This window comes from Aspergillus fumigatus, chromosome 1 (genome assembly GCF_000002655.1).
Source record: "Aspergillus fumigatus Af293 chromosome 1, whole genome shotgun sequence".
NCBI classification, from domain to species: domain Eukaryota; kingdom Fungi; phylum Ascomycota; class Eurotiomycetes; order Eurotiales; family Aspergillaceae; genus Aspergillus; species Aspergillus fumigatus.
This window is the reverse complement of record NC_007194.1, coordinates 3743577-3770300: the sequence shown is the minus strand read 5'-3', so window position 1 is coordinate 3770300 and position 26724 is coordinate 3743577. Positions and strand designations below refer to the sequence as shown.

Genomic DNA, 26724 nt, shown 5'->3' with positions numbered 1-26724 from the left:
TGTAACTACTATACTCGGTCACCAGCTACGTTCACATCATTCGACATACAATAAACAAAATGTTATAGAACAGTCTACTACAGTGGGCCGGATTGAGTCATCATTCAGTGCAAGTAGTTAATTGAGTCAGATTGCCGACACCGGATTCCGGAGTTATCATCTTCTATCTCCCCGCTGTTCCTCACCCCACCATTTTCTGAAGTCCAAGAAATTCCGTGTTAGATCCTCATCCAACGCAACGCAATGGCTCCAAAATCGTCGCCATTCGATCTTTCAAAATGCGCGCGGCCGAACATCTTGAGGCTGCAGCCTTACCGATGCGCAAGAGAGTGTGTCTCCCATAGAATCATTCCTTGCAAAAGTCCGTCGCCAGAGCTAATGAGTCAGTGACTACAAAGATGACGGGACGAACATCTTGCTCGACGCGAACGAGAACGCCTACGGCCCAGGACTTGCGCTCAATTCTGAAGGCACGCTCAAGAAACCCACAGTTAACGGAGGCTCGTCGGGGTCTTCGAAGCCGGAGATTGATTTCCTGGGCTTGAACAGATACCCAGACCCGTAAGCTCAGCGATTTCCGCGGTCGCATGCAAACGCAACCCATTTGTACTGACATGATGTACGATCGCAGACACCAGATCGAATTGAAGAAGTTGTTTTGCAAGTTTCGCAACACCCACGTTCACACACAAAAGGACCTGGGGCCGGAGAACATGTTCGTGGGCGTCGGGTCCGACGAGGCCATTGACGCTCTTTTGAGATGTTTCTGTGTTCCCGGAAAGGACAAGATCCTTACGTGTCCTCCTACGTATGGCATGTATGCGGTCAGCGCGGAAGTCAACGATGTCGAGATTGTGAAGGTGCCCCTGGACGTCAACAATGGCTTCCAGCTGCAGCCGGACAAGATCAACGAGGCGTTGTCTGCGGACCCGACGATCAAAATGGCATATATCTGCTCCCCTGGTAACCCCACCGCGAACCTGATCAGGAAGGAAGACATCCAGAAGGTGCTGGAGCACCCTACATGGAACGGGGTGGTCATCGTGGACGAGGCATACATTGACTTTGCGCCCGAGGGCTCCAGTCTTGCCGAGTGGGTGACCGAATGGCCCAACCTGGTCGTGATGCAAACTTTGAGCAAGGCCTTTGGATTAGCAGGTATCCGACTTGGCGTTGCGTTCACCAGCCCGGAAATTGCCCGGCTCCTGAACAGTCTCAAAGCCCCCTACAACATCTCCAGCCCGACGAGTGCGATCGCGACCGCCGCCCTGTCACCCGAGAACATGGCCGTGATGCGCAACTATCGCGAACAGATCATCGCTCAGCGCAAACGCATGTTACAAGAGCTCCCCAAGATCCCAGGTGTAGGTCGTTTCCTTGGTGGACAGGAATCCAACTTCCTCCTCGTAGAGATGCTGGACAAACCTGCCAGTGAAGGCGGAAAGCCCAGTAACGCCGTAGCCTTGGCAGCGTACGAGGCTATGGCTGAGAAGCGGGGCGTTGTTGTCCGGTTCCGGGGCAAGGAACTCGGTTGTGAGGGCTGTTTGCGAATCACTGTAGGAACAGAGCAAGAAGTCACTCGGTTCCTACGGGAGTTGAGGGCCGTGCTAGATGGTCTCCTGAAAGGGGTGGAATCAAATCAGTCAGGGACGAGGTGAACAAGGAGAATCAGGCCAATCAGGTTGTTGGCCGATTGTTCTAAAGCAATCTTAATGGGACTCGTTTTCGGGTTACTTATTACTTAGATATAGTTTATGAGATACTTGTGGAAGCTACCTGGCACGAATCCGCGCTGGACTCCCTCAAGTCATGAGGGAAAAGTCGTATGATATAGTTGCATACCACATTGCATCTTTTATCTCCAAAGCATGGACAGTGTGCCCTGGTACGGAGTAGATAAGCTAGGTTGTACGTACAGAGGTAAAGCACGGCCCCAATCCTGCCTACCTGCCTGCCTGTCTGTCTGTCTGTCTGTCTGTGCATTTGGCGTAGCACAAGCATGGATCGGAAATATCAATCTGGGATGTAAAACGGTTGATTTTCTCTCCCCTGTCCCGTCGTGGCCAAAGTTTGTCGTGCGTCTACGTATCTCCCCTTCCCCTTGTCCGACTCATGTACAGTTTAGACTTCAGAGTACTCCGTAACATCCGCCCTGTCAGCTGCGTTCCACGTGGGGCGAGCAAGACGGTGGTACAAAGTAAAAGACTGCAAAAGAAAGCTTGAGATCATTTCAGTCGAGTTTATGATGGATGGTATAAGTTACATTTGAGATGGAAGCGGTGATTGTCCATTTCGATGCGACATGGCACTAAAAAAACACTTGTTCAGAGCTGAGGAAAGTAGTCTACCTTAGTGGTATGTATCGTAACAGCCCAGATCATTATAGGGTTTGTGCTATGGCGTCGGCTAACATCTCCTCGAAAGCAGCTTAGTCCACGGGGTAATCAGTCTTGGCCAATCCGGTTTGATTAACATGCAATCAACTCGAGAAATAGTGATTGCCTCGTTATCATCAACCTAGGCTTTGCGGTATTTGTTGTCATGTGTTTTACTCGAAGTCCCCTCAGTCTGTACTGTTATCGCGACCGAGTCCTGAGCCATTCCCTTCCAAATGATCCATGGATCAAGTGTTTTTCCAACGCTGTTAGACCCCCCAGAGAACCAATCTGTCATGATCCAATGTCCAGTTTCCATCTCATCCTCGGTCGGTCGTTGGATGGGTCGGATGGGTTGGAGGGTTGGAAGGGTTGGATGGATTGGATGGTTGGATGGTTCGGTTTCAGCGCCATCGCCTGCCTGCCATCGTATATTCATCTTGGCTGCGCCCATCTTGGCCCGTACCGTTAGCCTTGAACTTATCTCCAACTTTTCTCTCTCCACAAGTCTATCTAAGCGAGTTCCCTGCCCTCCCGTATCTCCAGCGTCCAATTCCAGTCACCGTGCCTCAAAATACCCGTTCTCATATCAGAAGGCTATCACACGAGCTTCTTAGCTAATAGTCAGTGGCCACTCACCAAGGGGCCAAGTTTTCCCCTCCCTCCCAATCCCCGGCGTTATCTTCGGGCCTTGGTTATCTCTGACCCTTATTAGAGGTAGATTGTATATGCTGACTGGATTGAGTTTGGGTTTTTCTCAATTTCCGTTGAGTGCTTTTCTAGTACCATGGCGATGAGGCAATGAGAGACTGACCGGCCAGTGTAATCTCCACCTGCGCTCATCGCGCTACTTTACCTTGAGATCCTTCCAGTTACCCTAGGACGAAGAAGTCGCGGCGTGGCTTATTTATTTAATATTCACCCTCGACTCTTTGTTAGATTGGTAGCCTGTCCAACTCTCTTCCTTGCTACCTAGGTAGATACCTGTTATATATCAACTGGATCAACGCTCTGAAAACGGCGGTGAATCCGAAGCTCCGTCTCGAGCTCTCTCGTCATCTTTGTTCCCAATTGTTCTACTTGTATCAACAATAGTTGGGGATCTTTGTACTCTACTACTACTTTTATCATCATTATTTGGGGCACTTCTCCGCTGGCGCTTCATCTCCATATATCAATACCCACCTTACTCAACCCCTAAGTATCGTCGCCTGAAATTCTCCATCCTCTCCCCTCCGATCTCTTAGTTTGCCTCCCCCACACTGTTTCCCCGGAATTAGAGCACGTGCGCTTTATTGACTGTGGTCCCATCGATGGTACTCGGGCTGAACGATGTAAATCGACTTGAAGCCTCCCGAGTCACACTGCAATTCTCCAGGACCCCTTGTCATCGATTGATCCTCATAAATAAGAAACGCCTCTGCCGTCTGTTGATCCCTGGCCCCTCTTCGGAGGTGGCTCAGCGGCCATGGATTTTTACCAATCGATGCTGAACACACGAGGGATCTATTCGCAGACGCCCCCGGACATTCGGACACGGTTTGATGATCACCCTACACTCTTGGTGAGCTGGTGGGCGACCGGATTTTCCCTGGCGTTCATTATAACCCGTGTCTGTGGTCGCTATGTCCGGACTGAGCGGTTCTTCCCAGAGGACAAGATGATGATGGTTAGTGTGATCCCGTTGTTGATACGGATGGCGCTCGTGCATGTGGTACTGCTCTATGGCACGAACAATACCAAGACGGCTGGCCTGACTGAGGAGGAAATACGACAGAGAGAAATTGGCAGCAGGCTGGTCCTTGGCGCCCGAATATTCTATGCGATTTTGTAATACGCCTTGCCCCCTTGCATTTCTGGTTTTTGTCCTCGCAGGTATACTGATGATTTACTTCCGCGAACAGCATTTGGATAGCCAAATTCACCGTGTGCGAGTTTCTGAAACGAGTTGCAGGGATGATCTGGCAGCGGTCACTCCGAATATTCCTCCAGATCATCTATTACTTCCTGGCCTCGACGTTAATCGCAGTACTGATTGCGACTCTCGTTGAATGTCAGCCTTTCGACCATTACTGGCAGGTTGTTCCGGATCCAGGGCCACAGTGTCGCTTGGGCTATGCCAATCTGATCACGATGGGTGCATGCGACATTATCACCGACCTGCTTCTGGTTGCCTATCCCATTCCGATCGTCTTGATGACGCATATGCCCATGAAGCGCAAGGTGATACTTTCAGTGCTCTTCGCCTTGTCTTTGATCTTGGTTGGGATCACCTGCTATCGTGTTCCGTCGGTAATTTGGCACCACGGATCACAGCAATACCGATCGCTTCTGGCGTCGCTAGAGATTCTAGCCGCGACCGCTGTCTCCAACGCGGTCGTCATTGGCTCATTCGTCAGAGATAAAGGCGTTAAGAAGGCGAAGTTCAAGAAGGATGTTGGTTCGGCCTCGGTGAGCGAAAGTATGGATCACAGCTCGACGAGACGTGCCACCATCACCTACCATCAATGGGGCAGCGACTCGGATCTTGCAGGAGACCTGGGGATCCGACTGGCGCCTGAACTTCAAGCCTCGGACCACAAGATTCCTCGTCCAGCGCCAATCGCCGTACCTTACCATCCCCTCACAGCCCAAACAGGGACGCTGACCGCGAATTGGTCCTTTGGCAACCAGCGTCACTCGATAGGAACCGATGACGACAAAACGTCTACAACCGGTAGCTTGGAGCTGAAAATCAGCCCTCACGAGTACATCGAGACCAACAAAACCCCTCACAAAAAGTCCAATGATGCCGCCCTCTCCTCCCCTAGCAAAGTCTCCATCTTCGATGTAGGTGGGCTACTGGACGACACCCCAACGCCAGGGTCTCACAACTCTTCTGCGGAATTGACTCATCATCGCGAGCTGAGCTTTGGCTCGCAACAATATCGCAATGGTAGCAGAGCTTTCCTGCAGGACGTCGGGGGCTTACTCCCCCCATCGAACACAAGAAATGGCCGCCGACGGGGCTCGAGTGTCCACTTCAGCGACTCTGCAGATCTCCCCGTGCCTCCGTACCATCCCCAGCGGGATACGCACGCGCCTATTCTGGAGACATCGGATGGTGTGGAGCTCCAGGATGTTGGCGGCCTTCTCTCGAAAGACCCATGAGTCTTTGGCACCCGAATAAGACGCAGTCTATTGTATGATAATATCATGACCTACTTTCTTTTTTGTTCAAATCGTTTAGCTTTCGGCTGGGTCTGCGTTTATGGATTCAAGACCTTTTTCCTTAGTTGTTGGCTTTAGCGATGGCGTTGGTGTACTGCAGCGCTCCAGCACTGGTTATATTTTACATTTCACATTGGCATTGGTTGGGACTTGGATGGGTTTGGGTTCTTTAGGTTATACTCACTTATTTCATTGAACATACTAACTGTCGATCTGTCGCAACCAGTGTATTTGGGATATCCTTGTTCCCGGAGACTGAGTCAGTCATATCAGATTTATATAACTATATAGTCACCTATTAGAGAGGTAGCCCACCAAGAAACAGGAGCTAACCATGACATTCATCACGCAAAGACTGTTATTTGTAATAAAGTTCTAGAAGATTATGGTGTTGGAGTCCCAAGGGCCCGCAAGATTAGCTTTATATCTATTTTCTGAATAGTTAGCTGGTACTAATAGTGCACCCACTATCAATGCTGCCTTATTCACCTGAACTCACTTACCAATCAAGTACCAGTATCTGGCCATTGAGTACATCAGGCCCATCACCCTCCTAGCTCAACATGAGCGGCAAGTCTGAGTTCAGATTTCGTGTCTTGTCTGCTCGGTCTGTCAGGTAGTCTGCGCAGAAGATCAGAAATGATGCTGCTTGCCTCGCGTCACCACAGAGGGCATTCCGAGACCTGCGATATGTTGCCTTCGATAGCTTCATCGATGCTGGATCCAGCGTTTCAGGGCATATTCGCTATTTCAGCATTTTACCTGTATATGGGAATGTTATCTTTACTCTGTCTCCATATTCTGTATCTATATAACAGGCTTGAAAGATTGTGTATGCCATTGTCACCAAAATTGAACGGGGCTCGATTGAACAATATAATAATTCAACTGCAGTCACACATATGCTCTCTTAGTACTATTCTCTTTGCCGTATTCCACAGGCTTGACTATTTACCAGACGGCTCACACCAACAGCAAATCAATCGAGCACTTCTATCTCATTAAGATGTTGACTTGTCCGATATTAGCCCTGAGAGTTCAGCTGCAGAGGTTTACCAGGGAGACTAACATCCACTGCCTGCATGTGAAGTAGCCGAGTTGACGGAGAAAATCCTTTCAACACAGAGAAAGCCAGTGACATGGACTACCACTTTAATGTGAAGCTCTTCTACTGGCATCTGAACAGGCAAACGAGACGTCCGTCGAACCTAACCAAACCGGAAGGGGTCGAAACCCGTGCAGAAAGAGCTGGACGACGCCGCAGACTATTCGATATGGGACCTCCGCTCCCTGTTAGAAAGACAGCGAGAAACAATACAACAACAGGAGAATCACAGCATCAAGACCGAAGGTAGCAGTCTAGTAAAGAAAGTGGCGGGCGTAAGCGATGGAGATATACCCGATATAGACAAAGACGGGCCAGCGAACCAACCCTCTCCTGACTCCGAGAGCAGGCAAAATAATACAGAGACATTGGCCAAGGTACCAAAGGGCACTCGCTCGTTCTTCGCGATTTTAGTGCTATTGACGGACGGAGAATACTGGACACGATTATAGATAGAGTGATGAGCAAAAACGAAGGCCGTTATGGTATATTTTTGAAGTCTGACTCCGGAAGAGACCCTAAAGGCTGTTCTCGAGATAAAACCTCAATCAGAAAGTCAAATTACTCTGCGAAGCTGAGACATTTAACTTGGACAGGTTGGTACCATGCCCCCATTGTTGAGTAACATTGAGCAGAACCTTCTCAAGTTGCTCCAAATCGGTGATATGGGAGAGCAGCCAAACGACTCGGGTGTTTATATGCAAAATCTCTATTGAAGAAGCAACCCAGGGCGTTTCGATGGGATAGGCGCTCAACTGCATGAGAGGATCTCCAGCCACAACGATCCTGCACATAGGCAGGCTCAGCCCAGTTTTACACTACCACGTCTGTGATTCTGCTGAAAACATGGAGTCCATATTCGTCACACTTGCAGTGCACAAGACCGCCTCGTCTAGAGATGACCAACTCATCCTCAACTTCCAGGAAATGTCGATGGCTTGCGCGTTGCAAACAATGGAAGCGAAACATTTGGAAGAATACCTTCCTGAAAGTGTGAACAAGGCATGGTCTGGCCGACATGTGAATGTGGCGCCTCCAATATGGCGAGAATTTACAGGAAATTTGGCGGCCTGGAAAGCAGCCATCGGAGGAACAGATGCTGTCGAAAATTTTCTCAACCCGCCTGACTCCGTCATCAGAGGCTGGGCGTGGGACCGTAGACATGCCTTTACTGATCTCCGAAACTCACCAGTTCCGACCCACTGAACTTACTACTCTGATGTCATGCTCCCAAACCACAAGTTGGCAGAAGAGGTTTGCGAGAAGAGAAAAATAGAGAACTTGCAGCGAGTATTGTCAGAAGGAATGACCAGAACCATATTTGGTGGAGACGATACGCAGAATGCCCATCTCATCAGCTGCAGCGGCTTCGCATTTGCTATTTCCAGACATTTGCGGTTGGGAGTGCGAGTCGCGGACCTAGTGAGGCTGCGATCCCATCTCACAGCAGCACCAAATCCCCAGAAGTATGCAACCAAACCTTCACAGACTGATCCGGCCAGTAGATTGGCAGTGTCAATCGGAGGAGCGAGGAATCCTTGGTGATTACCATGTCTGGCTCAGAAACCACGGTGACAAAGTCGTCAGTAGGTTGAACGCACTGGTCGATGCTTTGGAAGGAGTGCCTCTGACAGAATCTAAAGAGATGGAGACGGTGGTATGTAACAAGAAGACAGGGGACACGTAAGAAGGATGTTAATATACGCAATCAGATGGATCGTAGACCTTAGTTGATATCGGGCTATCACCAGAAAGTAGTTGTTTCCAAATGCTCTTTGAGTCATGGATCAAAATAAAGGCAGTTGAGCAACCTACAAACCCCCGATGGTCTAGTTGGATATGGCGTTCGGCTGTAATGGGAATTGTAACCGAAAGGTCGCCGGCTCGATTCCGGCTCGGGGGATTAGGGGTTACCCTTTTTTACTTTAGGATTTTTCCTCTCCCAACACTTCCATCTCTCCTCTTCTGTTTTGTTTGTCTTTCGTCTTGCTACGCAGTGGCTTCTCCCATCCAGCTGCCAATGTTTGAAGACCATCATGACAAGAGAGCAGGCCGACTGACGGAATATTATCAGCAACACGCTTGCAAAATCCCCGATTGTGCGAAATGGCACCCTGACATCGACTACAGTCCTGATGTGTAGGGCATACTCTACTGAAAACGCCTTATACTGAAGAACCGCTTGACCACCCCTACAGACTGCTATCATCCTGCTCTTTCAGTCCTCGGCATTGGGAGAGACCAATCAAGCCTACTCCGAGAAGACTCCTCTGCTACCTGAGCACCTTAACCCTGATTTGGCTACGGGCTTCGTTGAGTCCATCTTACGTCAGACTTAGGCCGCTATGTACGACCTGGGATTCTCATCTAACATCCTTGAACCCCCGATGGTCTAGTTGGATATGGCGTTCGGCTGTAATGGAAATTGTGACCGAAAGGTCGCCGGCTCGATTCCGGCTCGGGGGATTAGGACAACTTTTTGTCTGTTTACTTTTTAGATCTTTGCCTCCTCATTTTCGTAGATACCACGTAGGTGTGTAGTAGCCAATGTGGTGGGGTCGTGGCAGAGCTAACTATTTTTTTGATCGGGGAGTCAAAGAGGTCGGAACCTGCGCAATGTTGCAGTTTACTCGCCGTATAAGCTACTGGCATTAATAGATTGATATGAGGACGGGTCACTCTACCATCTCTCCTTTATCTTGGAAGCTGGTGCGGTCGTTCCAACGATATGTTACGTCGAGAGAGATCAATTTGTGTCTGAGACTGTCGGTGGCTTATGAACTCAAAATACATCTCTATTATTATCTCGGAAACCCCCGATGGTCTAGTTGGATATGGCGTTCGGCTGTAATGGAAATTGTAACCGAAAGGTCGCCGGCTCGATTCCGGCTCGGGGGATAAGAGATATTCTTTTGCTTTTGCATGGTGTAACTCCTCCTTTTTTAAGGAAGTACCATTCAACCAAATTTAGATGCTCTTCCACACTGTCGTCCATGCAGCGGGTGTGAATTTTTCTCCATTTGGCGCGAGGTATGGAGTATGGTAGACTTGACTTTTGCGATCCATAGATGTGAGTCCCTGATATTATCCTACTCAGTACGGCGTCCTAAGCCTCACTCTGATATACCTAAGCTGCTACACCGACTTGCGCCTACCAATCCTGGAAATCTAAGAAAGAAAGATCGATCCAATTGAATATAAAGTAGCTATAGATAGGCGATGCTAGTCCTGCTGGACGGGTTTGATGCTTCTTGACACGTGGGGACGCAAGGGGCCAATTGATACAAAATACCTTCATATAATGACAGGCATGCAGCCTGCATATAATTAGACCATTGCAGTGGAACGAACTCTTTTCAGAGAACTAATACCAGAGTCAATCGAAAAGCGGATTCGAGCAGTTGAAAAACAGACCACAAAAAAGAATGTCTCTTGACTCCCCCGAGCCGGAATCGAGCCGGCGACCTTTCGGTTACAATTCCCATTACAGCCGAACGCCATATCCAACTAGACCATCGGGGGTTTAGGACACACCCGTCTTCGAGAACTTTAGATCCATAAAGCCAGCCTAGGAAGTTAGAGACCCAACTCGGTTTAGCAACACGCGGCTGTAGAAGATTTGAGCTCTTGTACTCAGTAGATACCTTTTTGTTAGAACCATGCAAGACAACGTTGCATGTATCGTTTGGGACGAAGAGCTTATTATCTGGTTTGGTCGCATATCCTCGAAGCGAAATTAGAGCAGGAAGTTGTGGCGTTGGGAGCCTGGGCACTGATCTGGCGCAGTCTTGCGCCTCAAATATCGTCGAGCAGCTTGCAGAGATAACTACAGAGATAACTACACACATGATATCTGACCTATTATAGGAAGGCACTGTAATTGATTCTGATTGATTTTGTTGGATGAAAGTTGCTCAAAGTGATGAGCAAAAAAGGGCAGAAAAAAGATAACATCCCCCGAGCCGGAATCGAGCCGGCGACCTTTCGGTTACAATTTCCATTACAGCCGAACGCCATATCCAACTAGACCATCGGGGGTTTTGTTGGTCTTTTGACCAACTTACATGCATAGAGTGAAGCCTGTCAGCAAAGCAACTTCTCTACGCGCTCCCTTGCTCCCAACTGTTCTTCAACAACAATGACCGACATATGCAGTGTACCTTTCTGCAAAGAATCCATTGCTGTGCAGGATATGATCATCCTCACTTATGCTACCTTACCTATATAAGAAGCGGGACATATTATTGTGCTGAGCGATACTCTGATCACGTGTGCTCGTGTCATTACAGGGTAGCGCGTCCTTAACCCAAACAAGCCTGTAAACAGAGCCCACTTCCTTGACAACCACCACTTGCGACCGGAAACAACAAATCGACCGACTTGAATAACTCATGTGCCGTACGTTTTGAACTTGAGAGGGCATTTTGTTTAATGTGATCTCCTTCTTGGTATTATGATCAAGGAAATGGAGACTTTCGCCGCCCGCCTCGCCAGCTTTGATCTGGTTCTCCATCCCGAACGACGACGGACATCGAGCGCAAAGTCCGTCAAACCAATATCTTGGCCCCATAGTAGGCCGTCGCCTGCAGAGGTATTACACTCTCAATATCTGTACCTTTGTTGACGCAATGGCTGACACCTAGCTAAAGCTAGCGCATGCAGGATTCTACTACAATCCCTACGAGACCAATCCCGATAACACAACATGTTACTTGTGCCAGCGCGCTCTCGATGGGTGGGAGCCGGAGGATAACCCGATTACTGAGCACCTTAAACACTCAAAGGATTGCGGATGGGCTATTATGATGGACATCGAGCAGCATAGCTCAAATCCCGCTGAAATTGAAGATCCAACAAGCGAAAGGATAGCGCAGGCAAGACAAGCCACTTTTGGCGATCAATGGCCACACGATGGCAAACGGGGCTGGGTTTGCCAGTCTGAAAAGGTAGTGTTCGACATGTTCTCAATTCCAAAGCGCAGTTTATCAGCCTCTTGAGCTTGCAACCTAATATTTGCGTCCATGACAGATGGTGGAAGGTGGATGGTACTTTTGTCCGACTGAGGAGAGCAATGATTTAGCCAGTTGTGCTTACTGTAAACTGTCTCTCGACGGATGGGAACCCAAAGATGACCCTTTGTCAGTGCCTCATCGCTCCTTCCCACTTGATATTCACTGACTTGCCTAGTGAGGAGCACTACCGACGGTCATCGGATTGTTCGTTCTTTGTCTTTGCCCAGCCTCCTGGGAAGAAGTCAAAATCTTCTCGATCAAAAAAGTCTCGAGTTTCAAAAGCGTCGTCTCGTCTCTCGACCCAGTCTACAGTATCGGAAGCGCCCATGACCGCGCTTGACAACCAAATGGATGAGGATGATATTCCTCAGCCACCAGCAAAAACGAAAGCCTCAAAGAAGGCATCAAAATCCAAATCGAAGACCTTGAAATCTAAGAAGGATGATACTCTGGAGCCTGATAACCAGATGGAGGTAGACACCATGGAATATGTCCAACCCGAACCTGCCAAACCCAAGCGGACCAGAGGCAAGAAAAGGTCTAGCGAGGAAATGGATCCAGAAGAGTCTAACATAGCTATTGCTGAAAACATTCACCAATCCGAACCTCCGACCAAGAAGAGAGCGACGAAGTCGCGCAGCAGCGCTATTCAGCGAGAAGAAAGCACTCGCGGTGACGTTGCTATTGCAGAAGTGCATGAAGAGGACGAAGAGGCCTTGCTCGAAGCTGAAGCTAAGAAAGGGCGCGCGACCACCAAGAAGACATCATCCAAAAGTCGGAAGGTTTCAGAGGGTTCATTGGCAGAAAAGGCGGCTCTGGAAGCTCGGTTACCGCGAGATTCCGAGCTGGATGCAGCAATTGTAGCCGAACTCGAAGCCGAGGAGCCCATGGCCGAAGAGTCTCCGGCAGAGACACACAAGTCTTCGAAGAAATCGAAGTCCAAAAAGAAAACAAAGAAGGCCGCAGAAGAGCCACCCAAGGTGCAGCACGATACTGTCGAGCGAAACGAAGAGCAGGAGTTGCGTCGAGTTGACGACGATGAATTTATCTATAGGCGGACAAGTGACATTCAGTTGCCGGCCGAGCAGCCGAAACCAGCTAAATCCGCTACCAAGCAAAAAACCTCAAAAGAGGAAAGGCTTTCAGAAAAGAAGACACCCGAGTCACCTAGGAGTCGCCCAGCAACTATGGTTGACTCGCCAGAAGTTGAAGCTGAAGCTGATCGCAGGCACCAAAGATCTCTCGTGTCGGTGGAGGTAACAGCGAGGGATCCAGAGCAAGACTTCGAACCCGAAAGGAGAGATAGTGGTTCTCAAATGAAGAAAGCGACCAAGAAGTCCTCGACCAGCAAAGCGAAGAAAACTAGTCACACAAGGGCCACATCTCCAGAGTCTGGAAATCCTGCATCCGAAAGGCCTGATACAAGGCATAGTTTGAAGCAGGAGGCACCTTTGCAACCCGAACAAAAAACAATTCCTCGTCACATTCAAGATCAAGTACAAGAGCAAGAGCTAGAGCCAGAATCGGAACCAGAGCTAGAGCAGGACCCCCAAGACGACATAGAGCAAGACAGGGAGGTAGACCCGGAGCCGGAGCCGGAGCCGGAGCCGCACCTGGGAGTCGACGAAACGCCTGTCCGTCGTCGGTCATCCAAAGTCCCGCCGAAGACGGCTGAGAGATTCAGCGACATCCCCCAAGAGAAGCAATTTGCCAAGTCAATTGCGGAAACTCGAACGCCGAACTCCCATAAAGTGCCACAAGCTAGTATAAACTCTAGCCGACAGGAAAGCGATGCGGTGTCGCCTCTTCCTTCCACTTCGAAGAGTTCGCCATCTTCATCGCCCCAGTCTTCCGATGCTGAGAACCAACCTCCAACCATACAACTGTCGGCTCCAAGGACGCAACTAGCATCACCGTCCAAGGAGAAAGCGGTTCGCATTCCCTTGGCTACCAGTACGCCCTCACCGTCCAAGCGAAATGCGAACTCTGGCGCACTCAGGAGTTTACACCCTTGGACGCCCATTGACATAGACGAAATTCTCTACGCCTCAATGAGCGATAAGGAGAATGTGGATGTAGGGGCTGCTCTGGAGAGTATCAAAGGAGATCTTACAAGTCCCGAGAAGAAAATGACTGTAGAAGAGTGGGTTTACTGGCATGCTCGGAACGGAGAAGAAAAGCTCAAGCGCGAATGTGAGAGATTAGTCAGTCAGTTCGAGAAGGAAGGGGCCAGAGCCATGCGCGCACTGGAAGGGATCGAGTGCATTGATTGAGACATAGCGTTTGATTTGAACATGGTTGGTGTTAATGGCATGGGACCAAAGGCTCTCTATTCAATCACTTATTTGTTGAAGGCATTCTTGGACAACGATATCTCTGAAGCGAATCTGCAATAATACAACACGGTAAATGCAATTCTGTCTAGTTTGGCACCAATAACCCAGCCCCAAAGAAACTCCCAAAAGTAAAACCAAACGCCTGGGTATCTGCAAGAATTTTGATCCCGCCAAGAATGAAGTTGTTTTATGTCCAAACCCTTTTGACGCCTTGTACTATGCGATAATGCCGAGTCGACCTTCCCAGGAATCTTCCTCCTGCTTGATCCCGTTTTCTCCATTCTTCCGACGCTTTTCGTTCCTCTTCCTTCTCTTTTCCTCTCTCTCTTTGGCCTCTTGTTCCTCCCTCTCCTTCAATCTTTGGCCAAGATCCAACTGCCAGGCACGCCGTTCTTCTTCCTCCCTGACTCGCTTCTGATGAGCCAGAAATCGTAACCGCTGCCGCACGTCTTCCAAACTAGCACGAACCACCTCGCCACTCTGACCCGTCGCAATCAAGTGTTGCTTGCTGTTCAAATGCTCCACCAGCTGCAGATTATCCTTGAAGGTAAGATCACAGTCGGAGCAGTAGAAACCGGCACCGCGACCCCTTTTACCCACTGCCGATCCCGCTGGAACAATCGTCGTCTTGCCCACCATCGAGGCGACATCGAGGCGCTGTTTGCGCGAGGTTGTCGCCTCGAGCGAGCTATAGTCCACCGGCGCGTGCCATTTTTTGCCTAGGAGCTTTGCCTCATAGCGCGCCTTGCCCTCTTCCTTGCGCTTCGCCTCTTCATCTGCGGCCTTTTTGGCGTATTCTTCTCGGTCCCATGTTTTGCGGAAGGCGGTATCTGATGAGGGGGCTCCGTATGCGGTGTTTCCTTTGTCGGACATTGTAAGGAGGGTTTGATGGGAAGACTTTTGGCGGGTTTGCTCAGGCGGTATTCTGTACGTCCTCGGTACGGAGATGGAGGTGAGATTTCTCAAAGTAGGAGATTGCTGTGAAGATGGGAGATGAAGCCTTCTGTAGTGATGATGGCAATAGAGGTGCGGAAGTGGCGGGCGGTGAGGCAGTGGCTGATGGGGAGCATATCACCACCTTAGAACAAGGGGAAAGGCCCGTCGCGTCCATTCTTCATTCCAGTCTGTTATTAAATATTGTTTATTAGCATTTGCTTTAGCTGTGTACCTAGGACCTTTTTTCTTGGCTTTACTTTTATGACCTTGTACACAAGATTTTGGGATGAAAGGCGCATTGAAATATTGATCAATCACGATCACCCCTGCCTCTCGTTTCGAGTCCTCGACGCCAACAGGAAGCCCAGTAAAGCAGGTCATCGGATTCCTTTTATGGGGTAATGTCGGTGCCTCAAGTTGCTTTAAATAGTCGGAACACTTCGTATTCTCTGTCCATTCGTGTCTGAACAGCCACCTTTCTTTTGTAATGAGTTTCAGGCAACACCTTTACTCCAGTACCATATAAGTGTATCGTTGAAGTGCGGTCTGGCTTTCTCTCTACTTTGACTCTCAACGAACCCCATCCAAGCAACATGCAACCAGTTAAGCATTCAGTCATGGACGTGCCTCTGGAAGGAGAATATGTTTCCTTTGAACACTCCCTTATGGCTCTACCAACTGAGCTGCATTTACAAATCTCCTCCTATCTTTCTTATCCCGACGCTCTGGCACTCAAGCACACCTGTCGTCATTTCTACTATCTTGTCTATACCGGCGTTCATCTCAAAGTAGACTGGCTCGTCGAGCGTTTTGAGCGCAAGCTCGAGTGTCCTATGGAGAAATGCTCCTTTCGGACAGACGAGTCGTTTTGCAATTCAAGAATCAGGGGAATCATGGAACGCCGACGACGACATTTGGAGTGTCCTCGAAGAAGAGGAGGATGTCTAGTCATCGAAGGGAGGACCTGTCAGAAGGACCTCGTTCCGACCTGGCTGAAGAAGCAGGGCCGGGTGAAATTTCTGAAACATGCGAGCAAGGAAGGTCTGTCGGCAATCCCGTGCCCTTCATGAGGCCATGAGTTTGGTCGAGCTCCTGTGAGTGCTGACGCTGAGTCCCTTCTAGTGCTGATCCATGGTTTGATCTTCCTCTGTGTCAGCTTGTTGTGGAATCTTGTGAGGTAAACTCGCGGTCCGGGTGCTTCCATGCGAAACGTCTGCTCACTTCCACAGGTGGTTTTGTCGTTGATAGGACGAGATGCGTAGCATCACTTTAAAGTAAAAGACAACTGTGACTGTACAACTCATCGTCAAGGTTGTACGCCTAGACAACCGGCAACGATATCCATTTCACTGCCAGAGCGCTTCGTCAAACTTCAAATCCACATGAACAGTGGGAACCGGCTATGATGGGGGAGCACTTCTTCATGAGCGGTTGATCACTCAACCCGGGTTGGCTTTTGAGGGATGAGCGGCATTCGACAGTGTCCAGAAGAAGTCGTTAATGCCTTTATCTTGCGAGCAGTAACCGAAGAACGCCAAGCGCTCGCATGCTACAGTTCACCAGAAAAACCCTCAAGCGATTGATGGGAGCATGAATCATAGCCCTGAGTTACGGGCTACTGAAAACAAGCGCCAAATCGCCTCCTTTCCCGTATATTCGGTGTCCCTTTGGATATGCTGTAGGCGAGGCCAATCTTCCAGTACGTCTTTGTCATCAGCATCGCAACGAAGCGTGAGATTCATCGAGCCCACATCTTTTCCTTCTCGTCTTGGGCTTTGATCGGGATGTGTAACGTACTTGTGCCTCCAATAACCGAGAATCGTCTCGGATAACATTCTAGTGTTGGGGTGGTTAGCAGTGATGATGTATTCCTTGAAGCATTCTGCAATTCTCACGACACTCATGTCTCTGGCTATCGTCTTGCCATCTGAAGGGCAGGAATGAGATGTATAGATAGTCATTCAGCTATATCTAATATAATCATATAAACATCATATTGTGAAAGTCTTTGTTCCGCACCCCCAGCATCTTAAACACTTCTCTCTTTCTTTGTATACTTGGCTTTGCTGCCATTTTCTGATCATCAAGAACAATGACACTGAACGGTCATTGATTTTGCTACATAAAGGATTACACAACTACTGCCTGTGGAAATATCGATGGACTCAAGAACCTTGGTTGATGCTGCTTTGACGTCACTGCTACGCCAGATCTTGTTGACCGGCCTGGGATACAACATCATCGTCACACCTAGAGTACTCCTGACATAGGCACCTTTGTCCCTTAATATACGCTGTCCCCTGTCAGATACCGTGTTCAATTGGCTGAACATAGCTAATACGTCAGTCCAGCTATAGTCGGAACAGCCCATAATCGTACCTGTTGCTGGCATATATATATTGCCTACCTTCGTTATCTTGTCGAGATACGTCTCTAGACTACTGATATAGATATTTCACCCTGTCTATCTGTACAATACACAATGTCTTCCACGATCAACACAAGCACCGGCAACAAGCCCGTTGACCCCTACAAGGCCAAGAGCCTCGAGGATCCCCCTCTCCAGCAAAAAGTCGAGGACATGGTCAACTTTATCAGCGAGACCAAATTCGGCATGTTGACGACGAAACTGTCCAACTCGGACCTCTTGACTTCGCGATGCATGGCCCTAGCAGGGAAGGTACCGTATTGATTCTTCCCACCAAAATGATGAAAAAGAGCTGATGGAATGGCGAATGCAGGAACACGGCGGGATCGACCTCATTTTCCACACGAATCTCTTCTCAAGCAAGACGATGGATCTCGCGGTCCACCCGTCAGAAGTCAACATGTCCTTCCTGGATCCCGTGAGCGGCTCCTGGGCTTCGATCTCCGGCACCGCGGCGCTGGTTGCCGACCAGGAGACCGTAAAGAGATACTACTCGCCTGCGTTGCAGGCGTGGCTGGGTGATCTGGGCGACGGTGTACATGACGGTGGCCCGGGAGACCCGCGAATTGGAGTGATCAAGCTTGAGGCCAAGCTGGCGACGTATGCCATTACGCGCAAGGGGATGATTGGCAGAGCCGTGGAAACGGTCAAGAGCGTCTCCAAGGGTGATGTCCCTGCCATCAACAGTCTCAGGGAACTAACTGAGGAGGAACTGGCCGAGTGTAAGTCCATCTGAGGGAGTCACCGGAATGACCCCCTCAAGTACTTTGCAACGAATGCTGACTTGTTCAAGGGCGCCGGACGCACCAATAATCGTGTGCTGGAAGTGGTTTCACGTTCACGATTTTACGAACTCCATGAGCTGTTTGAGCGGCGAGCAATCTGGATTTCTCAGAATAATTGATTATGTAGTATGAGGAACAACATTGTGGAATCTCATCAATGCATGCATACTGGAAAGGATATGGTAGAAAATTTCATCAAGGCAACTTCAATATCGTACAATCGTAGTTCATGGGTATCTATCGTAGTATAGCTCCGCCGAAGGAAAGAATGTAAACGCCGGGAAAGGAAACGTGCGAGTGTAAGACGGTGACAGGATGTGGAACTCGGTCAAATCTGGGAGTAAATCAGCATGGAGGTCAGAAATACAGCTGAGAATGGATCCTACCAATCTCAAAGGCATACGGGCCGGGATGCGCCCGTTGTGCAGGAGCATAGCAATATTCTTGTTCGGAGTGGCTTGAAGCTTACGGTAAGCCTCACGGATGTGTCTTGGTTCGACTGGCGTACGTCCCTCTTCGGGAGGATCGAAAAGACCAGTTTCTCGCTTACGCTTCTTCGTGTTTTCACCTGCTCCGCTTTCGGCTCCTCCACGACGGATCTTCTCACGGTCCTCACGTTCCTTGACCTTGAGAGCTTCCTCGGTCAGGGTCTGAACTATCTCGAACGTCAAGAATCCGAGAATATCGACGATATCGTCATTGGGTTTCGATTCCGTCACAATGCCAAAGCCAGCCCACTCTCGAAAACGCTTGCTCTTGCGATAGGTAAACGATGCTTGACGGCATTCCGACCAGAACACGTACTCTTCCCTGGTCATGTTCTTTGTGCGTTCATCAGCTGCTGCAAGACGTTGAAGAGTTGCATAGTTCTGCTCCTCTTCCTCTTCATCTTCTTCGTCCTCCCTCTCCGGTACCTGGACGGAGTAGAAGCTATTTACATCCCACACAAGGCCAACACGCGCCCTCTTGTTTTTCGGTTTGGAAGCAACGTCTTGAGGCCCGGCAACGACGCCTCCCGCAATCGGGTCGTCAGCACCTGCGAAGTCCGCAGCGTCGGCGCCACCTTTATCATCCGAGTCTTTGACATTTTTACGGACATCCTTCCAAGAAAGGAAGGTCTTAAGACGTGAGACTTTGGCCTTGTCATGTCTAATTAGGAATATCAAATCATCTGTGGAAATAGATCGCACACCCCGACGTGTAGCCAACATCGTGCTTCGTGCAAGCTGCAGTGGTAGTGTTAATCAAGCATCATGCCTCATGGAAGGGAAAGCATACGATTTCAATCACTTGCTGGCGAACGATATCCTCAATAAGTGTTGTCGTTTCAACGGATGGTTCGGCAGTCTCTCCAGAGACAAACATCATCTGCGAAAGTAATCAGCAAGCTGGGCTCGAATCTAGCATAGTACCCGAGTCCTTTTCGGAATGACTGAAGCCTTCTCGGACAGCACCCTCAGCATCTCGGTTCGAATCAGACCGAACGAAGAGTTGAGGCACTCTGTCAGAAGATGTAGCACTTAAAAGTGCAGTGATCTGCCTCTCAGATGGCTTGCTCTTGCTGATGAAAAGACGACAGGAAGACCACACGGGACTGAGGAGGGTAGCAAGCAAGGCTGTAGATGAAAGAACAGGAGAACGGGTGATAACAGGATTGGTTTAACACAGTTATACGAAGAAACTAGGTTATAGAATAGCAAGCCCCTGAAATACATCACGTAGAGGGTCACTTGTCGATGGAAATCGGGTGTCAACTGCACGATATGCCCCAATCCAGATACAATCAATGGCAAGGAGACCAATGATGACGCGAGCTTCGAGCAAAGAAACGAGCAAATACACAAGAATAGACAATGAGGTCATTGCAGGCCATGCTTCGAGATGAAAACGCTGAAAGAGTACTTCAGAAAAAGGCAGCTGGCTTACCTGCTGGATCTCCTGCCGATACTTCGGTGTTCGATCGGTTGCCATATTGGATTCGTTCAACGGGACAATTGGCGGCAATCAGAATTAGAAGCCGTAATGCAAAAGAGTAAGGCTGATGAAGAATGACAACCCCATTTACCAAACTGCACGATGCTCATGCCAAACTATATAGAATGATCGGATAGGAAGCGGACCAAGCGGCGGCCAGGGCCATTCTGATACACGGGACTTCTGTTTTTCCGCCCTCCGTTTGTCCCGCCCGCATCTGGTGGGGTGCAAGATAGAAATTCTGGACGGGAATGACCTTCCCCCTTCTACACGCGTCAAGCCTATTGACCGAATATTGCTTTTAACTTCCATTCAAGATGTTGTATCTTGTTGGTCTTGGTCTCGCTGATGAAACTGACATCACTGTAAAAGGCCTCGAGGTTGTCAAGAGAGCCGAGCGGGTTTACCTTGAGGCATACACAAGCATTCTGCTAGTGAGCAAAGAGAAGCTAGTGAGTTCATTGCGAGACGCCACTGTACAATAGTTGGCTAAAGAATGAACTGGTGCATTAGTAGGAAGCGTTCTATGGACGTCCCGTTATCGAAGCAGATAGGGAACTTGTTGAGACCGGCAGTGATGAGATCCTGGCTGGGGCCGACAAGGCGGATGTTGCATTCCTTGTAGTTGGCGATCCTTTTGGGTAGGTTCCCTCACAATTCAAGACCGCCCGACGTTGCCTAATTGCCTACAAGAGCCACGACACATACGGACTTGGTTCTCCGAGCTCGAGAGATGGGCATCGAATCCAAAGTTATCCCGAACGCGTCAATCATGTCCGGCATTGGCTGCACCGGTCTGCAACTCTACAATTTCGGACAAACTGTGAGCATGGTGTTCTTCACGGAGAACTGGAAGCCGACCTCTTACTACGACCGGGTCAAAGAAAACGTTCAGTTGGGTCTCCACACATTAGTCCTCTTGGATATCAAGGTCAAGGAGCAATCGTATGAGAACATGGCTAGAGGACGGAGGATATTTGAACCTCCAAGGTACATGACCGTTGCCCAATGTGCGAGCCAAATGCTGGAAACCGAGGAAGAACGAAAGGAAGGTGTCTTTGGACCCGACAGCCTTGCGGTTGGAGCTGCTAGAGTCGGCGGTCCTGACCAGAAACTGGTTGTGGGCACTCTCAAAGAACTGTCAGAGGTGGACATGGGACCGCCTTTGCACAGCTTGGTGTTGCTTGGAAGAAAAGCACATGATCTGGAGCGACTTTATATCAGAGAATTTGCTGTGGATAAGGCAACCTTTGATGCCAGCTGGAACAAAGGGTATGGGGCAACTTCATGATGATTCAAGTGATACATTTGCGTTCTTCCTCTAGAGAATACAACACGGACGCAATAGCGCAGCGTACACTAAAGACTTTGTACTAGAGCGGAGATGATCGGAGAATTATCTGCCTAGTTTTGAAGTGCAGTAGTAGTACCATAATTGCGCATAGGGATACCCTGCGCTAAAATTAGCGCTTAAAAAGGGTCTTTAAAATATTTGATCGTTGCATATCAATTGTCAAAAGAGGCAGAGCGATGGAGACCAGCCCAAAAGGCGTATGTTTGGCATTGTGGCACCATTCTTCAAACATTCGTCGACGGGGTTTTGAGTTAGCGCCAAGTTCCCAGACCACCTGGAAAATGATCGATTAAATGCGACAGGTAGCAAACACCTCTTTCCACCCTTGCCATACCATTTGTGCAACGACATGCCCATTGCACGACTTCAAGGCTAATATGAAGCTGTGCACAAAGTCACTTGGGCCATTGCACCCTCGCTTCTCCAGCCAGAGACTCCAGATATAGTGACCGATCCATCGCTCTCCGCCATGCCTGTATATATGGTCCACGGCTTCCGGTGGCCACGCGCCGGCTTCACCGGTATCCGAGTCTACATCGTTCTCCACAACCTGGAAGATGCTACAGCGGAATACGTCCAGCAGCCGGTGACAAGTCGACTGCTTACCGAATGCTTCAAGAAGACGGATCCGGATATCGTAGCTCGTCTACCGGACCTACAATTCATCGAGCAATATGACCCCGAAGACACTGATAGCGCAACCGCTGTCAGCCAGCCCTATGCCTACGTCGCGGCCAAGGTGATTACACTCTCGGAACCTGGTGCTAAGGCGCCGGGGCTCAGTTGGAATCCTGAAGACTTGGCTAAGGACTCCCCCTTGGAACCAAGTGAAATGGAAGCCCTGACACAACTCCGAGATAAGTACGCCGCAGGAGAGAGAATAGGTTGGTGGATTGTTTACAATGGGGACCCAGACAGAGCTTTCCCTCGCTACGAGGAGGACGACAGTTATGACGAATACGATTATGACGATGATGACGATGATGAGTACACGGAATCAAATGGCGATAGTGTTAGGAACTCAACAGCTCCAGAGACACCTCCTAGCCCGGTGGTAAGTCTTGCCCTTCGTACTTCCTTGATACTTGTGACCGATTATATTGATGGTTTGGCACATTTAAGGCTCGATTCCCCGTGAAGTTCGCCAGGTTTTTTGGCAGATAAACGGCAATACATTACTAATTTACGGCGAACGAATCTCGCAAACTCCCATATTTTGCGATTTTCTGCGGAAGGAGTCTTTCATAACATCTTGTCATAGCATTTGTAACTTAAGGAGTATCAGTTCTACATCAGCTCGGTGTCGACATTCGCATCACAAATGGTCATTAACTTTCAGTCTATCTCTTCATAGATGTAGAAAGGAATGAAACCAGCCATCAGCTCCGTAGTATCGGATTCGCATCTATGGTCAAGCGACATACCTTGATACTTGCGCCATCTTACAGCAAAGGCGGTGAATGATGGCAATATAGGATCAGGGCCATTGCGGAGAACCTCCCCAAGGTAATGACTGATATGTACTCAACTACGCAGCGTCACCTATCCCGCAAACGGGGGAAATAAAAAGCGGAATGGTTCTTTCATTTATACTGGTGCAAAACCGCCAGTGAGTTACAGGTTTCCCCCGGTTCGAGTCCGCCTTGGGTTTTAACAGATGCACAGGGGTAAGACACGCCTGGCGAAGTGGTATGCGCCTTATAGCGTAAGTTGCCCTATCTTTCTGGTACTGGTACGATTTGTTAATTGGTGGCATGCATAGGATGAGGAGAAAGTAAAACTCAAGGGCGAGGTTCGTGGCCGTCCGACAAGCCTACTACCTCAGATATACGATGTCGAATCTTCATTTCTAACCGGTCGATATCAGGTCCACCGCCTTGTCGCCCCCCGGGATCAGAAGTATCAGTCGAACTTTGTTGAGTTTAAACGGAGTACAAAGATTGTGTACCGGAGATATGCAGGGCTGTTCTTCTGTGTGTGTGTTGACGCCACGGACAATGAGCTAGCCTATCTGGAGGCTATACATTTCTTCGTCGAGGTCCTAGACCAGTTCTTTGGCAATGTCTGTGAGCTGGATCTGGTATTCAACTTTTACAAGGTGCGTGAGGTCTATGCAGGTGGTTTATGTTCAAGGACATTGAGGGCTGCAGGAGATGTCATTCGATTGTCCGACAACCATGGTGCTAACCGGGGGATGTGCGTAGGTATATGCGATTCTTGATGAGGTGTTTCTCGCGGGCGAAATCGAGGAAACAAGCAAACAGGTTGTGCTTACGAGGCTGGAACACTTGGACAAGCTCGAGTGAGATCTTGGAGGGCCAAACTTCATCGCAGAGGGGATCACTCGCTTTGCTGTTACGTTGATAAAGCGGACATTAATTTGCATCAAGGTGACCTTGGGATATGGTCATCTCACGGAGTTATGAGGGCTTGATTTAATGTTTGTCACATATTTGGGCGTATTATTTGAGACATCCATATCTGCGTCACATTCACCGTTCTCTCTTGTATCTATTTTCAAATACACCGATACTAGGAATTGAGGGTTCAGCAGTTAGGCAGCACCCCATAAGAGATGTACTGTACAGGGACAGTGAACAACAGCCGAAACAACTGCCGGTATGCTTGAACAAGGCTAGCGGGGTACATGATGGTCAGACATGCCGACCTAAGCCTCCAACTAGCAGCAGGTAGCAACAATCCGAGGAGATGTACGATGTACAAGATGCAGCCACCTCATTTAAACTCAAATAACGTTCGTGAGCTAAATTTGACTGTCTGAGATCTGAGTTGATTGGAGTTTTACCAATTTTGGGATGGCTGAAGAGGGTGATGTGATCATTGTCTGCGATTGCGATAGTATTAGTTATTGTGACAACATGTCTTGGCATCAGGTATAAGAAGGCATAATGCCATGTTCCTTCGAGACTTTTGTTTAATGCTGTGTTCTCATGGCAAAAGACTATAATATGTTACAATCTGTCTCTCAATGCCTCATTGAATTATCTGACTTGAGAATTCACCTCTCTCGCGGGACATGAGGGGATTACATGCTCTCACTACTTGCCCAGGTGGAACAAGGGTATACATAAGAGCTGACATTTAGCAAACTCTCAGGCGTCTCAGAGATCAGCAGCCTTCTAAGCCTCTTTGGCCATACTCTCTACAGTGTTGCATGGGATGATGATCATGAGCTCCAACTGAGTCTGACGACGAGTTGGCGACCTATTGATAAGCGGCCATACCTCTCTTCAGTTCAGATTACACAATCAGAACCGCCTATCGCTTTGCACTGCTGTTAATGAACTGATACGTACTATCTGCCAAGCTGGACTGGAACCAGTCGAAGATCATCTTAAGGTATCCGACCATTATTAGCATATGAACAAAAGACCGCATCACACTCAGCGGTCTCCGTTCCTCGGCTTCGTGGCCATCGAGCCACGGCCCTAAGAGTCTGAAATCGCAAGTACTACCGACACCATGCACGAGTCGATCCAGGTCAATCATGGCAGAGAGGGTGGTCTTCATGAAGATGAAACTTTGATTTGTGGCAACGACCATCAGAGAGGAAATGAAGATGACCATGATACTTATCAGTCACACATGGGCACAACAGGTGGGGACTAATCAGCAAAGAACCACATTGCCACTTGCCTTCGAACTTGAATCCACTTTCCGCGAGACCTTTTGATTGTTTTGACGGCGGAAGATCCAGAAATGCAAAGTTTGAAGCCGTACAAGTGGACCTCTGTACGAACATGTCAATACCACGATGAAAGCAGGGGCAAACAGGGCAAGTAAACAGACGATCGACGCATTCTCATCTCGCTTGCGGGTGAAGAGGCCCTGTCTCCCCTACCCGGAATATCGGCCCTGTCTGGAAGGATAAATGATACGTTCATCCTAACCCCATTTGGTCTTTTGTACCGAGTTTCTCGCGGAGTTTGGTCCTCCGAGCTTGGACAATAGAGACGTTAAACAAAGTCTTGGCAATGCTACAAATTTACAAGACGGAGTTACAGAAACCTGGGGGATTGTCCCAAAGCCCAGAGGACGGAATTCTACTACAGGGATGCAAGGATGACCGTCATCTGGCGTCTCCGCACTGTCTATGGCAGTCGCATGCTGCATTATTAAGCGTTGCCTCTGCTTTGGAAAAAGGATTTGAAGTAATGTATACCAAAACTGACAAGGGCTATCTTAGGGAAATTTCAAGTTCTAGGTTATGGAACTTACGTGCAGCTCATGAAAACCCATTTTCATTAGTGAAAAGTGGGGCGGTACCTGCGTTTCAGACCGTTGCGTATGGATATTTGTCAAGTTCGATACGCGTCAGCACGGCCACCCGCGCCCAATCAGGGATCGGAAGCGCACCGCCTTGATTTATGATCCTTTCCACATTATCACTTTCATCAGTGTGTCTACGCGGCAAGATCTTTGGGATTCCAGTCCGGCGGTCTTGGCAGACGTCCTGTCCGGTCTGAGAGGCCCATACGGAATACGATTGAATATTTCCCGTCTCAACTGGTTGTTGTCAAGCAGGAACTTTGCCACGGGCGTACGCAGTTACGCACTTAAAGCGCCTATCTACAAACTACGTACGTTGAGACATCTTCCTGGTGGAAAACGTCGGGTGTGACCTCCTGACGATCCTTTGCTTTTCCCTTGGGTACGTCAGCCAGTGACGTTATTTCAGTCGTCGGCGGTGCTTCAAAGCACCCAAAACGTGGGCGGAGGCCCGCCGGACAGGAAAAAATCAGAGTCCAAACAGATATGGAGTACGGATAGGGAGATCAGTGGTTCTCACCCCAAGGTTAGAGGGGTAAGGAGAAAGGGGAAGGAGACAGCGTGATCGAGAACAAGAATGGAGAATTAAGAAAAAATTACCAACGCCACATTACGCACTAGGTTTACTATGTATAACCGTCCCTAATGCAAACGGAGTACAGACTGCAATTAGAGCAGAGGATAGCGGATTGCTGCAAGCTTTCATCCGTTCGTAACAGGAGCACTGCACATTGTCACTCCTGATTGGATTACCAAACGAATTATTATTCTACTATAACCACTCTTTCTAGATGTTACAAGTTACAGTGTCCTTGGCACCGGCTACTACTTTTTCTGGGAATGGTACTTATCTACTCCATAGTAGTCCTCCGTAACTATCATTGATCTGCATCTCAAGAGGGTCAGTCTCCTTTTAACC

The 26724-nt window shown here is 49.0% G+C and overlaps 10 protein-coding genes and 5 non-coding genes across 15 annotated transcripts; 10 read left to right on the top strand and 5 right to left on the bottom strand.

The window, feature by feature from the left end:
• Positions 1–243: 243 nt before the first annotated feature.
• Positions 244–1658, top strand: AFUA_1G14090 (histidinol-phosphate transaminase; the record flags this gene model as incomplete). The annotated part of the gene is made up of 4 exons (XM_747686.1): positions 244–329; positions 388–490; positions 521–561; positions 632–1658. 4 exons carry the CDS (start codon positions 244–246, stop codon positions 1656–1658), a joined length of 1257 nt encoding a protein of 418 aa, XP_752779.1.
• Positions 1659–2483: 825 nt separating this feature from the next.
• On the top strand, positions 2484–5939 carry AFUA_1G14080 (putative integral membrane protein Pth11-like). Its single transcript, XM_747685.2, has 2 exons — positions 2484–4205; positions 4280–5939. Exons 1-2 carry the CDS (start codon positions 3844–3846, stop codon positions 5523–5525), a joined length of 1608 nt encoding a protein of 535 aa, XP_752778.1. The 5' UTR covers positions 2484–3843; the 3' UTR covers positions 5526–5939.
• A 2569-nt stretch (positions 5940–8508) lies between these two features.
• On the top strand, positions 8509–8593 carry tY(GUA)6. Its single transcript is given in 2 exon segments — positions 8509–8546; positions 8558–8593. It is a non-coding gene (tRNA).
• Positions 8594–9071: 478 nt separating this feature from the next.
• tY(GUA)4 lies at positions 9072–9156 on the top strand. Its single transcript is given in 2 exon segments — positions 9072–9109; positions 9121–9156. It is a non-coding gene (tRNA).
• A 347-nt stretch (positions 9157–9503) lies between these two features.
• tY(GUA)5 lies at positions 9504–9588 on the top strand. Its single transcript is given in 2 exon segments — positions 9504–9541; positions 9553–9588. It is a non-coding gene (tRNA).
• A 539-nt stretch (positions 9589–10127) lies between these two features.
• On the bottom strand, positions 10128–10212 carry tY(GUA)2. Its single transcript is given in 2 exon segments — positions 10128–10163; positions 10175–10212. It is a non-coding gene (tRNA).
• A 431-nt stretch (positions 10213–10643) lies between these two features.
• On the bottom strand, positions 10644–10728 carry tY(GUA)1. Its single transcript is given in 2 exon segments — positions 10644–10679; positions 10691–10728. It is a non-coding gene (tRNA).
• Positions 10729–11155: 427 nt separating this feature from the next.
• Positions 11156–13975, top strand: BIR1 (baculoviral IAP repeat-containing protein; the record flags this gene model as incomplete). The annotated part of the gene is made up of 4 exons (XM_747684.1): positions 11156–11281; positions 11340–11618; positions 11719–11828; positions 11878–13975. 4 exons carry the CDS (start codon positions 11156–11158, stop codon positions 13973–13975), a joined length of 2613 nt encoding a protein of 870 aa, XP_752777.1.
• Positions 13976–14254: 279 nt separating this feature from the next.
• AFUA_1G14060 (U4/U6-U5 snRNP complex subunit SNU23) lies at positions 14255–15320 on the bottom strand (the record flags this gene model as incomplete). The annotated part of the gene is made up of 2 exons (XM_747683.2): positions 15232–15320; positions 14255–15162 (listed from the first exon to the last, which is right to left on the bottom strand). The coding sequence occupies exon 2, from the start codon at positions 14909–14911 to the stop codon at positions 14255–14257; it is 657 nt and encodes a 218-aa protein (XP_752776.1). The 5' UTR covers positions 14912–15162; positions 15232–15320.
• Positions 15321–15567: 247 nt separating this feature from the next.
• On the top strand, positions 15568–16044 carry fbpA (F-box protein; the record flags this gene model as incomplete). Its single annotated transcript, XM_747682.1, has 1 exon — positions 15568–16044. The coding sequence occupies one exon, from the start codon at positions 15568–15570 to the stop codon at positions 16042–16044; it is 477 nt and encodes a 158-aa protein (XP_752775.1).
• Positions 16045–17307: 1263 nt separating this feature from the next.
• AFUA_1G14040 (blue light-inducible protein Bli-3) lies at positions 17308–18138 on the top strand (the record flags this gene model as incomplete). The annotated part of the gene is made up of 2 exons (XM_747681.2): positions 17308–17654; positions 17716–18138. Exons 1-2 carry the CDS (start codon positions 17457–17459, stop codon positions 18136–18138), a joined length of 621 nt encoding a protein of 206 aa, XP_752774.1. The 5' UTR covers positions 17308–17456.
• A 377-nt stretch (positions 18139–18515) lies between these two features.
• On the bottom strand, positions 18516–20279 carry AFUA_1G14030 (transcriptional regulator SPT3; the record flags this gene model as incomplete). The annotated part of the gene is made up of 4 exons (XM_077803960.1): positions 20114–20279; positions 19466–19555; positions 18574–19413; positions 18516–18521 (listed from the first exon to the last, which is right to left on the bottom strand). Exons 1-4 carry the CDS (start codon positions 20156–20158, stop codon positions 18516–18518), a joined length of 981 nt encoding a protein of 326 aa, XP_077660129.1. The 5' UTR covers positions 20159–20279.
• Positions 20280–20307: 28 nt separating this feature from the next.
• dph5 (diphthine synthase) lies at positions 20308–22858 on the top strand. The gene is made up of 4 exons (XM_747679.2): positions 20308–20613; positions 20678–20802; positions 20855–22569; positions 22638–22858. Exons 1-3 carry the CDS (start codon positions 20479–20481, stop codon positions 21450–21452), a joined length of 858 nt encoding a protein of 285 aa, XP_752772.1. The 5' UTR covers positions 20308–20478; the 3' UTR covers positions 21453–22569; positions 22638–22858.
• Positions 22859–23032: 174 nt separating this feature from the next.
• aps2 (AP-2 complex subunit sigma) lies at positions 23033–24085 on the top strand. Its single transcript, XM_747678.2, has 5 exons — positions 23033–23124; positions 23181–23220; positions 23278–23307; positions 23383–23613; positions 23720–24085. Exons 1-5 carry the CDS (start codon positions 23090–23092, stop codon positions 23819–23821), a joined length of 438 nt encoding a protein of 145 aa, XP_752771.1. The 5' UTR covers positions 23033–23089; the 3' UTR covers positions 23822–24085.
• A 709-nt stretch (positions 24086–24794) lies between these two features.
• AFUA_1G14000 (uncharacterized protein) lies at positions 24795–25103 on the bottom strand (the record flags this gene model as incomplete). The annotated part of the gene is made up of 1 exon (XM_747677.1): positions 24795–25103. The coding sequence occupies one exon, from the start codon at positions 25101–25103 to the stop codon at positions 24795–24797; it is 309 nt and encodes a 102-aa protein (XP_752770.1).
• Between the last annotated feature and the right edge of the window lie 1621 nt (positions 25104–26724).

Coding starts and splice junctions, on each gene's coding strand:
- AFUA_1G14080 (XM_747685.2), top strand. CDS start 3,844: ATGGATTTTTACCAATCGATGCTGAACACACGAGGGATCTATTCGCAG. Junction 4,206..4,279: donor CGAATATTCTATGCGATTTT/GTAATACGCCTT, acceptor TTCCGCGAACAG/CATTTGGATAGCCAAATTCA.
- dph5 (XM_747679.2), top strand. CDS start 20,479: ATGTTGTATCTTGTTGGTCTTGGTCTCGCTGATGAAACTGACATCACT. Junction 20,614..20,677: donor TAGTGAGCAAAGAGAAGCTA/GTGAGTTCATTG, acceptor GTGCATTAGTAG/GAAGCGTTCTATGGACGTCC. Junction 20,803..20,854: donor GTAGTTGGCGATCCTTTTGG/GTAGGTTCCCTC, acceptor ATTGCCTACAAG/AGCCACGACACATACGGACT.
- aps2 (XM_747678.2), top strand. CDS start 23,090: ATGGTTCTTTCATTTATACTGGTGCAAAACCGCCA. Junction 23,221..23,277: donor AGTGGTATGCGCCTTATAGC/GTAAGTTGCCCT, acceptor TGGCATGCATAG/GATGAGGAGAAAGTAAAACT. Junction 23,614..23,719: donor TGGTATTCAACTTTTACAAG/GTGCGTGAGGTC, acceptor GGATGTGCGTAG/GTATATGCGATTCTTGATGA.